We start from the raw sequence: 13,991 nt of genomic DNA on the forward strand, positions 1-13,991 counted from the left end.
GTAAATAGGGAAGGGAGGAGGGGGTGAAGGGAGGGCAGGGGTAAGGGGAAAAATGAGAGAAGACCGGTCATGTAAAGGTACAAGACCCCAATGATGAAAGTAACTGCACTGTATCCCTAAAATGTACCAATAAACTCATGAGGAAAAAAAAGTGTGACAGATGTGGAACAGAGCATTTTTTTGGTCTTGGAATTTGGATAAGACCTCAGATCCAAGGACGAATGGATGTCAATAGACAACATTCTAAAGAGACACATTCTTGTAGGGTTTCCTAAAAGATGGCAGAACCAGTCCCCCACCATGCCGCTTCCAGCCACGAATTTGGAGGGTGACTCTAGAAAAGGACTTCATGGGGGCAGCGAGATCTGTAGCCTGTTCCCAGTACTTCAGGTGATAGGGAAGTGAGGGGACCCCAGGAGAGCTGCTGTTAGGGTGGGGCTGCCTTCTGGATATGAGACCCATCTGAGCCAAGTTAAGCCCCAGAAGCACACTGCCCCCCACCTACCCCAGACCAGGCCACCATGGTGACAGAGTCCTTCCACGATCTTGGTTATTTTGCTCCTGTAGTTGAGGACATCCATGAACAAAAAGACTAAGACCTTCTAGCAAATCCTGAGCCTATCACAAGAGGCAAGGTCTGAGAGCTGCTCTCTCGTGGTGGGGCACATGAGAATCTGACCGTGAGGATGCTGTGGAAAGAGCTGACATCCGGGCATCTTAGTGGGGTCCCACGCAAGTAGGCAGCTCGTTATTCGGGGAGAATCAGCAGAAAAGGGCTGTAGGGTGTTTCACTGGGGCTGGAGTCAATGGGAGATCCCAAGGGATCAGTGAAGTGTTGGCCCCGGCTGGACACCAGCACTGGGTGTCATTGTCTATAGAGGTGACTGAAGAGCCCATGATATACCTCATTCGGATGTAGCTTCTATGTATCTGCCATTTCATCATTTTTTTTTTTTTTGTACCAGGGATCAAACTCAGGGCCTTGTACTTGCGAGGCAGGTGGTGAAACCACCGAGCTAAATCCCCAGCCCTATATCTGCCATTTTACAGGAGGTGGTGGTGGCTGGTAAGGATTAACACAAAGGGAACTAGCAGCAGACCAACTGGATCAGAGCACCCATGGAGGCCAGCACTTGGGCAGAGGGCCTATAGCCTCATGAGTTTGAAGAAGCAGGAGGCCAAGTTTGGGGTACCCTGCAGCACAAGTGTGACAAGGATGATCTCAGTACGAGGAGCTCTGGAGACGAGTGCTACATTTGGCATGAAAATCGTGGCTGGCCCTGTGTGTGCGCACGGCGAGGTGGACGGTGGGCAGAGCAAAAGAGCTCAATATGGATTCCACTTGCTGCTCACAGTGGGCCTGGCACAGTCTGAGTTCAGCCAAATTAACTGCTCCCCAAACAAAAACTCAACACTTTGAAAGAACAGAATCCAGAGCCTCTAACTGTTTCACCTCAATGTCCAGGATACGACCCAAAAGACTGACATACGAGGAAACAGGAAACCATGACCGCCTCCAAACAGCACAGCCTCCAGTGGGACCCAGATGTCAAATTTTCAGAAAAGGACCCCAAAACTACCATAACTATGCTCAAGACATAAAGGAAACTACATGCACAGCAAATGAACAAATAGGAAATCTTGGCAGAGAAAGATAAACGTCCCAGAAAACAAGAATACGGGGATAACAAATTACCCTATCTGGTACAAGCATGTATTGGGTGGGTACAGCAGTCGATTGAGGAAGACAGATCAGTAAATTGAAGACAGATCAACAGAAACTATCCAATCTGAAAAACAGAAAAAGAGGAAAGAAAAGACGAACAGACTTCCAGAGACTTGAGGGATGGTAACATAAAGTTTTATGTAGGTTTAATTAGAGTTTGAAGGGGTTGGGAGAGAGGAGAGAAAGAGAGAATATTTGAAGAAATAATGGGCAACATTTCCCCAGTTTTTGGTTAAAAATAATAAAATAAGCAACCCCCTAAATACTGTAGCCTTTCCCACAAAGTAGCATACTTTTTCTTAGAATTTACATAAAAACCTAACTTGTAAAGCAAATGGCATATAAAGCACACACACGCACACACACATAATATATATATATATATCATATATGTATATATATATCATATATGTATATATATATATATTGTGTGTGTATATATATATATATATATATATATATATGTAATATACAGTATAAATGAGGCACTTGCTCATTTTCAGAGTCCTGCCCTAAAGCCAAGATCAATTGCCAGCCCATGATAAATCTGTTTTCCTAAAACTGGGTTTATGCATGGGTTATCTTAAAATACAGAAAGTAGAGAATTCTTGGTGGTTACACCATCTGCTGTCCTAGACCGAGGCTGCAGGCCCCAGGCCAGGGAGTGGGGTGTGGGTTGGGGCCAGGGGAAGCTGGTGCTCTGAGCAGGCGTGGTTAGCGGTGGGGACCCACCTGAGGCCGGGCCGAAGGATGGCACAGCCCACGATGAAGTGTACCTTCTCCAGGTTGGACATGGGTCTGTCAGAGACGGGGCCATCGGGGTCAAATGCCTCCTCTCCGGTGCTCAGCTGGCTGGCCACCTTGAAGCGCAAAGACAGCTGTCAGGACAGCTGCCGCTCTCCCCATTTGCCAAGGAGAATCCCGTGTTGCGTTGGTGGACGCAACAACCGGGAAGCCGGCAGCAGGCGGAGCCCCTGCCCAGGCTCACCTGGCCTGTGACCCAGGAGGACCGCTTCAGCTTCATGGAGGAGATGTCCTTGGTCCCCCTCTCCCTGCGGCTCCGTCTCTGTGGAGACACAGGCACCAGGACAAGGGAGCCTGAGTGGTCCTCAGTGCTACTGACCCCCCAGCCACCTAGTGCAGAGCAAGCGTCCCATCGCCCAGATGTTCCTAGCCTGACTTACAGAGCTGCTGAGGAGAGGTTTGCCCGCAGCCGTCAGGGTCTGTGACCCTCCTAGGGTCATGAAAGGAATTTGCTGCCCAAAGTAGAGCTCAGTGTGAGCCTGGGCACCAGCTTCTGGGTGAGGCAAAGCTGGTTTGGGACACACAACCCGACGGGCAGCACTGACAGGCGCACTCTGGGAGTGGGCAGGCTTGCGGCCCGGGGCTTGTGAGTGTGTCACATGTGCGGGCAGGGGATCCTGGGATCACCTGGGAAGCCATTCTGCATCCTCTGTGTCACCTCTAGGGGTTTGGTGTGGCTAAGCTGCCTCCCAGAGCCCCTCCGAGGTGACCTCCGGGGGCGCCTGCCCCTGACATTCCTGCCCTCTGTGCCCTGCGACTTCTGTGCCTGGACACTTCTTTCTGCTCTCCTGCCTGGGTCACTCTTTCTGACACTGAGCTGTGAGGTGGCTCTGTGAAGAGGTCCATGCGCCAGGAGTGGAGGTCTCCTGTCAGCAGGCATGGGAGTGGCCCTCTTGAGAGCAGACCTCCCTCCCCAGTCAGGCCTTCAGGCGCCATGGGCTCCGGGTGACAGGTTCACAGCAACCTCATGGGAGACCAGGACCCAGAACTAACCAGCGAAGCAACTCCTGGCTATCAGAAACCACGGAAGTAATAGCTACATGCTGTTTTGGGGGATAATATGTCACCCAGCGATAGATCCCTAGCTCTCTGGTGGAGGCAGTGGCTCCAGACGTCCGGGGACAGGTCCTGTGCTGGGCCTTGGCACAGCCTGTGACTGGGCTGCAGACTTCTCTGCAGTCAATGTGTGGGGCTTGCAGCGTCTTGCAGCTGGTGGCCCAAGTGCCCTGACTGCTGTGCCTCTTCTGGTGAGCTCGCCATGGAGATTTCCTCATGGAACTGGGCCTCGACAAGCACTCTGACCAGAAATGGATTCGAGTGAACCTTCCAGCAGAGGGCGCAGCTGAGTGAGAGATAGGAACGTGGCCTCTGAATCCAGCTGGCTGTGCGCAAAGCCAGTTCTCATGTGCACCCTCACCAGGGACTTGGGGGAAGTCACTTCACTTCTCCACTTCACCAGCTATCCAGAAACATACATACTGACCCTACCTTGTGAGGTCGGCCCAGCCGGGGATTAAACAAAGAGGAGCAACAGCCACACAGCAGGTGGTCAGTCAATGACATCGGCTGGTACTGTATCGTCATACACTGATTTGGCTCAAGTCAAACCCAACATTCAGAGTCCAGGGGTCTCTCTCTGCTAATGACTGGATAACTCAAACTATGCCGAGTGTGATTCTTCACTCACCAAGCCTCAAGTACAATTCAACACTGAGCCGGCCCAGGTGCCCGGGCTTGGGCCAGCTCTGGGTAGTACTTAGGAGAGGGACCTATGTCCGTGTCTCCATCCTGCCCAGCCTCACACTACTCACCTGCACAGACCCAGGGTGCTGTGCGCCCTGGGCCGTGCCCTCCTGGCCCAGCCTGTTGTGGATCTGCCTCATCACTGGGCTGCCCTGCAGGCTGTTCTTGGCGTACAGCACTGGCTCCGGAAGGTCACCCATAAACCTCAGGATGATGGTCCACACAGCCAGGGCAGCCTGTGGGCGGGGGGAGAGGGCTGAATAGAGCCACAGCGGCCTCCCTCTGAGACTCAGCTTGGGGTTCTGGGGGGTGGCTGAGCCACAGTGAGCCCGGGGACAGCTGGGTACCGAGTAGTCAGTGTTGTCATCATGGTAGAGCAGTGGGTAGCGGAGAGGCCCCCGGATGTGTGTGTGGTTGGCTGACTTCTGGAAGTAAGTCACAGCGAACTTGTGAAAGGTGTAATCTGCCAGGCCATCCGTGTCCTCCTGCAGGTCCTCCGTCGTGGGGACCGTGTCCAGGTCAATCTCGGGCAGTTTTGGGGTCTTGGTTTCCAGATCCTGGGGACCATGAGGGAGGAAGGGGTCTTTTTAGATAATAGCTGAGCCTCCAGCTAGCTGTCCAGCAAAGCGAGGAAGGCTGGGGCCCAGGGAGCCTGGGCACGGCCAGGTGCAGAGGCATCTACTTGGGCCTGGGATTGAGCCCTCTGCCAACTCCCTCCCTTGGTGGGGGCAGTGGGCTGCTGTCACAGCCTTGACCCTTCTGCCCTGCACACATGAGCCCTCTACACTCTACCCCCAGCCCTCCTCTCTGCCTCCTTGCAGGCCTAGCAGGACAGGGCAGTGCTCCTCTTGAGGAGGTGGTCCCAGGTGCCCCACTACACAGAGGCCTTCAGTCCTGACAGGAGGGCAGTGTGTGGGTGCCTAGGGCCTGGAACCCAGAGTGGGGTGGGATAAGGGCCCACAGCACAGTGCTGGATTCAGCTCCTGCCCTGCTCCTGCCCTGACCCTACATTCTGCTGCCTCAGCTATATCGTCTGCATCTTGCCTGTCTGGTCGCATCTGCACAGCAGCAGTCTGCAGGGGGCTCCAGGCACATGTGGAAGGTGTTGCCTGGCTGACAGCAGCCCTGTGGGGCTCTAGGAAGTCTTAAGGGGAGCAAGCTGCCCAGCCCTGAAAGGTCTGACTACTCAGCTGCTTGCCCTCTCTTTGCATGACCATGCAGGGAACAGAACTCACTTGGCTGCTCACTGTGGCCATCTCTCCAGAAGCCAAGGGCCTAGCCCCCACCTAGGGCTGTCTTACCTCAAAGCGCACTGGGGCCTGGCCTTCCTGGCCTCCGATCATGGACGGGAGGAAGCCAAACACTTTCTCCACCATCTCTGTGTCAGTAACAGTGTCGTATATAGACTTGCTGCGCTTCTTGGTGGGGAGAGCACTTTGGTTCTTCTGTTCCTCAGCTGGGATGACCACAGGTCCCTGCACACACACCCCATGGGGAGATGGTGACCTACAGGCCGGGTTAAAAGGGTCCTGCTCTGTCTACTCTTATGTGACAAGTATCTTCCAGAAGCCAGGTAAACCCTTTCCTACCACAATTTGTCCAAAGCAATAAGATCTAGGGTAAGTGGAAATCAGCCAGGAGTTTTCATTTCTCAGTGATGATTAGAGGTCTGGAGAGAGGTTGGCCTGATACCCGCAGCACTACCTCAAACTCCAGTAAGTCCCAAACCACCTCTTGGGTCCTTTCATTCTCAGTGCATCAGGGGTCCTCCAGGGGAAGTCTGGCTCTGAACTAAGGAGTGCATGGATCAGAGGGCCCTGCAGCCAGGCTGGGCTCCCCAGAGCAGAAGCGTGCTGCTGACTTGGTTGAGGGTCTGCTTCTCACTTGGCCTGTCCACTGCCCTGGTACTTTCTGACGTTGGCCTAATTTTCATCTATGGGGGGACGTAAACGTCACCACAGCCCCTTTGCCTGATCACAACACCAAACGAGCCAAATGAAAAGCAATGGTGTTAAGTCTAGTATAATCTACAGAGGGAATGGGATTGTGTAAGGGTGAGATTTCAAAATGCAGAACGATGCTTCTTGGACCTAGTCCAATGCTCCCAATCCTCCCAACCTCCCAGAAAAATGAATGGCTCCCCTTGGTGTTTCTCTGTCACCTGAGCTATCACACACAGCCCTGTGCCCAGGGCTCTGCTCTCCTACACAGAACCATGTCCTCCTACAGCTCATCTTGCCGGAGTTTACTGTGCCTTCCAGGAAACTTTCCCTTCCAAGAAATTGTCCCCAAGGCCTAGTAAAGGGAAAGGAATGAAGAGTTTCGCTTCTGGATTGCAGGTATAAGGCAATCCTGTTTATGTTGCACTCTGCAAGGTCCTGGGTGGTGGATGAGTCTTTTTCCTAGATGGTGCGATGGCCCCTACCCTACTGACTTGGGACAAGGAGAGGAAAGAGGTGCCTCTTGTACTATCTTAACGACAGCCCAGATGTCACTGAATTTGACTTCTGTATTCTTGCTGTGGTCTTGAGCAATTGGAACAGATTTAAACATCTTGGCTTGAAAGTGTGGACTTTCGAAAGGGGACTCTGATGAGGGCTTTTCATGGTCACTCTCTCCTCCCACTTGCCTGCGCCCACCTGGGCTCCTGCCCGTCTCACCTGTTCAAAGGCTGGATGAGCACTCACACTGGCTTTCTGCTGCTGCAAGTACCGCCGCCGAGCAGCCATGCCCCGGGCGTGCGCCTGGATGACCACCACGGCCCTCCTCTTAGCCTGGACTTGCTGGCGCACCAGGTAGCCCCTGCAGCGAGCCTGCAGTTGCACCATCCTCTGCCTTATGGCCTGGAACTGTCTCGCCAGTACACGGCTCTGGGTAATGGCCTGCAGGCGTTCAAAGCCCACCAGGATCTGAGGGGGTGGAGAGAGGAGGGCTCAACACCAGAGGCCTTTCTAAGGACCACTGAGGCACCTCCCAGGGGCCTGGAAGGCTCACTTGACAGTCACCTGCTTCTCTGAGAGGGCCAGTGCCACACTGGGCCAGAGCCTATGTAGTGAATTACTGCTTGTGAAGTCTTTAGAAAAGAGCCTGCTATGCAGGGAAACGCCAACTACGCATTTGCTAAATCCTCGAGTGGCCTCCTGAGGGCCAGGAGGAAAGAACTGGCTTGAGTCTGACAAGGGGAATTTGATTCCAGAGCCTTTCTTTTCACTGATCCTGCCAGACAAGTGCAGCTAAAGTGTGGCAAAGCTGTGGGCTGGGAGAGGCTATGGTTGGCTCCGTCAAGCTAATCTTTGGGGGTCTTTGAAACAGAAGAAAGTAGAAAGTGGATGAGCCATCATATGTAAGCTGCAAATGTCCCCAGGCCACAACAGGTCCTGAGTCCCTAGGACAAGCTTTGCTGGCTACCCAGAGATCAAGCCAGTCTGGGTCAGGTTAGGGGCCTGGAGGTCACGTAGATTTATATCCAGCCTCAGCTCACTGCTTACTAACTGTGTGCTCTTGGGAACTCTGCTGAACTCCTCCGTGCCTCAGTCCCTTCACTTACAGGGTTGGTTTAATATTAAATAGTGCGACAGGCCCCAAGTAGCCTTTCCATACCCACTGGTCACCATCGCATACTATAGGAATGTGGGACACAGAAAGCCCGGGGGCCAGTTCTGCTCCTGTGACCATTTTATGTCCTGGTCACAGTCACCGCACTGACAAAGTCAAGTGAGGCTCAACTGAGTGTGGGTGCAGGTGCTCGGCATTGTGTTGGTGCCCACAAGTTGGGAAATAAAGAGTCCTGATCTCATTTCAGAGCAGGATTCCTCATCTAGCTCAGAGTATCGAGTGCTGGTGTCCATCATTTAAAACCCGTGCTCCATGTGTTAGGGATGGGATGCTCCCTGCTCCACATCTCTCTCAGGGAAACAAACTCTTCAAACCTCCCCACAGCTCCCAAAGGCCCAGCCTCCCAAGCTTTCTCACCATTTTGAAATTCCTCCTGTTGCAGTAGCCTCGCCACCCAGCCTGGAGAGTCACAGCTGCCTGCTTCTGCCTCAGGAACTCCTTCCTGGGGGAGCGGAGGGTGCAACCAGAGGTAGGTAACAAGCCAGAGGGCTGGAAAGCCTTAGGGGCTAGGGTGTACAGGCAGGTTAGGAACACAAAATCTACTGGCAATAACCCACATTTTGGAACGGAGACAGTACAGCTTTTAAAATAATCAAGAAGGCCTTCCTTAGCCCCCAGGATCTGTGAAGGAATAAAGTTCATTTCTCATATTTTATTCCTCATCAGAACCCTCCTTATGGCTTCTTAGCCCAAGGCTGGACTGAGAGAGGCGGATCTGAATACTGAGCTTTCCAGGGACAGAGACAGTCCCAGGTGAGTTCAGACCTTGCAGATCTTTCATTTCACAGTGGGTTGAGTTTTCATTTCACTTCTAGTAACTTTTTCAGAGGACTTTCTTAAGCGTAGAACAGTAGGACCACAACCATGTTAAAACCACCAAAGAAACTTCCACATTTATGGATGCCTGGGTCTCACCCAGTCCAATTAAGTCAGAACTTTTGATATTTGTTTAGCATGTCTGCGCGTGCACACACACACACACACACACACACACACACAGGCGCACACACACACTCACCACGGCCCTCTCTCTATACAGGTTCTCCTCTACAGATTCAATCACCCACAGGTGGAAAGTATTTGAAAAAGAAAACACAAACACATCTGTCCTAAACCTATACAGAGCTTCGTTCTTGTCATTCATCGTTCCCTAAATAACACAACATAACAGCTATTTACATAGCATTTCCATTGCATTGGGTACTAGAAGTAATTTGGACATGATTGAAATAATATAGGAGAATGTGTGCAGGTTACATGCAGATGTGATACCATTTTATGTAGAGATATACATCTATGGGTATTGGATTGCTGAATGGTGGAACTAACTCTCCAAAGGTACGGAAGGATGACCGTTTATAACTAACTCCCCAGTATGCTAAGAGAGTCAAAGTAAACAATTAAATCATCCCAAAATAAAGCTAATCTACCTCCTCTCCAGTGTCTGTACAGCGGTTCCTAACTGAATATAGTCGCCCTCCAGAGAACATTTGGAAAGGTCTAGAGATAGTTTGGTTGTCAGGATGGTGGGAAGGGTAGGAGAGGATACTGACAGCCAGCGAGCAGAGGCCAGGGATTCTGCCAAACACCCCATAATGCACATGACTGTCCCACAGCACAAATTATCCTGGGGGGTAGGCTGTGGCAGGCCCAGGATAGAGTGCAGGCTCAGCGTGCATGAGGCCCTGGGTTCAATTCCTGGCACAGATACACACACAGGCACACAGTCCAAAATGTCATTGGGAAGCCAAGAATCTATCTTTTCTTTAATTTTCTGTCCAGTGTCATTGACTAGAACAGCAAAATCATGGTGAAATATCAATGGTCATCACCTCCAAGAAGATGGGGTAGATTTACTTTTACCTAATCCGCCTGCTAGGTACCACTAAAAACCCTGGGCATTACATACAAAACATAAGACAACTCTGAAAGGAGGGGAGAAGAAAGCAGATCATCTAGGAACATCATGGCTCAAGGAATGACACATTGGTAACTTCTCTAGGTTTTCTTTTTGCCTCAAGCTAGAACGGAGGGACTCAGCAACACAGAAACACCAATAGACATAGACCAAAAAGCCCCTAGAAGAGCATTTTATCTCTACCCAAAGAATCAGGAAAGAGGTAGCGCAGCAAGATATAAAATTTAAAATAATAACCAGTGTACTCCAGTGATAGATCACATAAGACCACCGCAGCACCACCCTACCTACACCAGGAAGTGTCATGTGGGGAGCTCAGACTTCTGCCCTGACCAGGTGCACCTCCTGCCAAAGTCATGTCCAAGAAGGCTGAGAAGGAAACCAGGATTTCCACCGGAGACAGCAGATGTGAGCCTGTCCCCCAGTGTCTCTGAAGCCCTGAGGGATGGTGGACTTGCTGCTGCCTGACAGTAATGAGGCATCTTCCCTCCCATGCTGGGGTGGTGTCAGAGGAGACCCAGTGGAGAGCAGGCTTTTGACCCCTACCTTAGTGTCAGAGGAGGCTATATACCTGGCAAAAACAAAGTACTCTCTGGCCTTCTGGCCAGCGTGGCATGAGTAGTGGCCTGCTGAGAAGCAGACTCGCCAGCCTCAGCCAGCAGTAACGAGGAACGTGTGGCCACTTTGAGACCTGACAGAGGGCATGTGGAGAACCTGAGCTGATGGCAACAGGTGGTACCTCCATGCCCCTGCCAACTGGGGCCTGAGTGGAGAGGAAGCCACCAGAAGCAGAATATTTAAAGACCTAGAGTTCTCGTAATGCAGTACCCAAAGTGTCCTTGTTTCAGTCCAAACTCTATCATACTAAGAACCAGAAGAATTCAATTTGAAGGAGAAAAGACAATTAATTAATAGATGCCAACGCTGATGTAATGGCGATGTCAACCATCATACAAAAACGCTGGAAGCGACAGGGAGAGGGAAGGATTGAAAAAAAGACCCAAGCTGTGGTGTGCACATGTAACCTTTCTCTGAGATGACCATAACCTGCATGAACTGCAAGCAAGTATTCATTAATTTAAAAAAAATTTTTTTAAGTTGCTTTGAAAACAAACAAACGAAAATGCTTCAGGAGCAATTGTGAACACATCCTGAAGTAAACAGGAAGACACAGACTCTGTAAAGAAATAGAAGATGCAAAAAAAAAAAAAAGGGGGTAATTTTAGAACTGAAAAATACAATTGAGAAAAACCCCACCTCAGTGGATGGGCCCAGTTACATGATGGAGATAACAGAGGAATGAAGCAATGAATTTGAAGACACACCTGTAGAAATGACTCAAACTGAAGTACAAAAAAGAAAACAGACTGAAGAAACTGAACAGGGCTGCCAGCCATGGCGGCACATGCCTGTAATCCTAATCCCAACTATCAGAAGCTGATGCAGGAGGGTCACCACGAGTTCAAGTCCAGGCTATGCTACACAGGGAGACTGTCTCAAAGAAAAGAAAGAGAACAAGGAACCAGGAACCAGAGCAACTGCAACAAAAGGGCTAAAATTTTTGTCATCAGAGTCCTGGAAAGGAGAGAGAGGCAGGGCTAAGAAAGTAATTAAAGAGATGCTAGTCGACATGCTCAGAAATTGGGCAAGAGATACAAATTTATAGATGAGATGCTGTAAAAACTCAAAACTGAGCCAGCTGCCATCGCTCAAGCACCGGGAGGTAGCCTGGGCTCCGATCCACCACAGGAAGGAGAGACACGTCTGCTACTGACCCAGCTGCCATCACTCAAGCACCAGGAAGGTAGCCGCGCGGGAGCCCCTGAACCCCCATAAGTCCCCCACTGCACTCTCAGACCTCCTGACTGTGCCAGTTTTTGAACCCACTCTGCAGAGGGAGAGGTGGTCATCAAGGGTATTTTTCTGAGTTCCCAACTTTGAACATCTTTAAAGAAAGGGCGTGGGAAACCTGTAATAGAACGTTGTGGAGTTCAACCATTCGGAAGGTTGGGGAACTCAATCTGGGCCTTGCAGCCCAAGGTCATTTAACGTCATGGGGGTCAGCCATCAGCTAACTGAGACCAGGGGACTTGCATCCTTGCTCTGTCTGAGCCATTAAATGGTAATACACTATATTGAAATTTTGTTCACTGCAGACATGTTCTGGACTGCTTCTTGATTTCAATTTAATTCAAATGATTTAAGGGTGATAGACTAGTGACTACCACAGGTGGTCAGTGTCCAAGTTGTGCTTGATCTTAATGTGTTGCTGATTGTATCAGTTGGGGTAAAGCATTGCCATTGATTTGATGAGCTGTTTTATCTGATGTTATGAAGATGAGAATGTCTATGGGTCGTTAGAGACACAGAAGCTAGGGCACAACTATATCAGGAAGATTTGGGTGATAATCCAGAGATTAAACCAAGGACAGTCCGACAACAAAAATTAAAATGAGAAAACACTTAAGCAAGACACAAGGATAGACTTCCAGTTCACCGATGGCAACCAGTAGGGCAAATGAGGATGAAAAGGCTGATAGTGAACCACCAGGACTCAAAGCACAGGAAGTAGCAAAACAGATCAATCAAGCTCTAGAAAAATTCAAAACTGAAATAATTTCCCAGATAACCATAGAGATAGTGAGCAAAATGGAGATCATGATTCAAGACTCTAGAGCAGAAACTAACAAAAAAAAAAATAAATAGATGCGCTCAGGACCATGATAGAAGCCATGAAGGCCCAGCATAAGAAAGAAATGGAAAAAAATAAACACCCAACACAGGAAAGAAATGGAATCCATAAAACAGATTCAAACAGATATCCAGGAGATTAAACACTCCATAGAAAGTGTATGCAACAGAATAAAAGAATGCGAAGATAGGCTCTCAGATATAGAAGATAAGATTGCAGTCAGTGACAATGAAAAGAGAGGTCTCTTAAAAGCGGTAAGAGATCATGAGAAATCGATCTAACAACTCCTAGATGATGCAAAGAAGAATAACATAAGACTGATAGGAATACATGAAGTAGCAGGAGAAAATACAAATTACTTTAAAAAGCTGTTCACAGAATTAATGACAGAAAACTTCCCAGAGGGGAAGAATTTGACATTCAGATAAGTGAGGCATGTAGGACCCCAGCTAGCTACAATAAAAAAAAATCTACACCTAGACATATAGTAATCAAGACCCCAGAAACCAAACAGAAGAACAAAATACTACAAGCAGTAAGAGAAAAGAAACAAATCACTTATAAAGGAAAGCCCATCAGAATCAAAGCAGACTTTTCAACACAAACCCTTGGGGCAAGGAGAGCCTGGAATGAGATATTTCAAGTACTAAAAGAGAACAACCTCCAACCTAGACTGATGTATCCTGCAAAACTCTCTTTCAAAATGGATGGGGAAATAAGACACTTCCACAACAAAGAACACCTGAGAAACTACATGAATATCAAACCAGCACTACAAGCAATTCTAAACAAGATCCTAGAAAAAGACAATGAAGGCAGCAACACCATGAGGCCCAACAGAGCAAATCAAATAGGCAAGGCAAGAAATTAAAAGGAGAAGGTGAAAAAGTAAAAAGAGTCAACAAAAGGCCAATAACATGTCAATAATAAGTCAGTACATATCAGTTATAACCAGCAATGTCAATGGCCTCAACTCACCAATCAAGAGAAAGAGACTGGCAAAATGGAATAAGAAGCAAAATCCAACAATATGTTGTATACAAGAAGCACACCTAGTGCAAAAAGAAGCCCATAGACTGAAAGTGAAGATAGAAAACAATTCTCCATGTGACAGAAGCCCGGAAAAAAACAGGGGTAGCAATCTTATTTGCAGACAAAGTAAATTTCAAACCAAAACTGATTCTATAGTATTATTGATGTAGGATGGCACTGTATCGTACCTCTATGAATATAAAATATCTTATACCTGCTTTATGATACATAGTAGTGACTGTGCTTTATCAGAGCTACATGTAATGATATTACTCTAGAATGTTCTCTTTCCAGATGATGATTAAGATGCTAAAAAAAATGGTGCCAGGTACCACAACAGCAATAGAACTTTGCTGTTTTCTGGGTATTATTCTTTTCTTTGTTTCTTTTTGTTTTGTTTTTTGTTAATGGAATGTGCTGAATGTCTATAATTTTGTTCAGATGACTGCAGAACCTGGAAA

The 13,991-nt window shown here is 48.9% G+C and overlaps 1 protein-coding gene across 3 annotated transcripts in view; it reads right to left on the reverse strand.

Annotated features, from left to right (window-relative positions):
- The window catches only part of Myo7b (myosin VIIB), an 86,984-nt gene that overhangs the window by 16,295 nt on the left and 56,698 nt on the right, over positions 1 to 13,991 (reverse strand). For all 3 annotated transcript variants that reach the window (XM_010637664.2, XM_033757156.1, XM_010637663.2), the window contains exons 20-26: positions 8,246 to 8,330; positions 6,934 to 7,182; positions 5,575 to 5,748; positions 4,621 to 4,830; positions 4,342 to 4,509; positions 2,715 to 2,792; positions 2,459 to 2,586 (exon numbers count right to left, since the gene is read on the reverse strand). In XM_010637664.2, coding sequence (XP_010635966.1) covers positions 2,459 to 2,586; positions 2,715 to 2,792; positions 4,342 to 4,509; positions 4,621 to 4,830; positions 5,575 to 5,748; positions 6,934 to 7,182; positions 8,246 to 8,330 — 1,092 coding nt within the window. The remainder of the gene's footprint in view (positions 1 to 2,458; positions 2,587 to 2,714; positions 2,793 to 4,341; positions 4,510 to 4,620; positions 4,831 to 5,574; positions 5,749 to 6,933; positions 7,183 to 8,245; positions 8,331 to 13,991) is intronic.

Source organism: Fukomys damarensis, unplaced genomic scaffold, assembly GCF_012274545.1.
Source record: "Fukomys damarensis isolate Sample0158 unplaced genomic scaffold, DMR_v1.0_HiC HiC_scaffold_29, whole genome shotgun sequence".
NCBI lineage: Eukaryota > Metazoa > Chordata > Mammalia > Rodentia > Bathyergidae > Fukomys > Fukomys damarensis.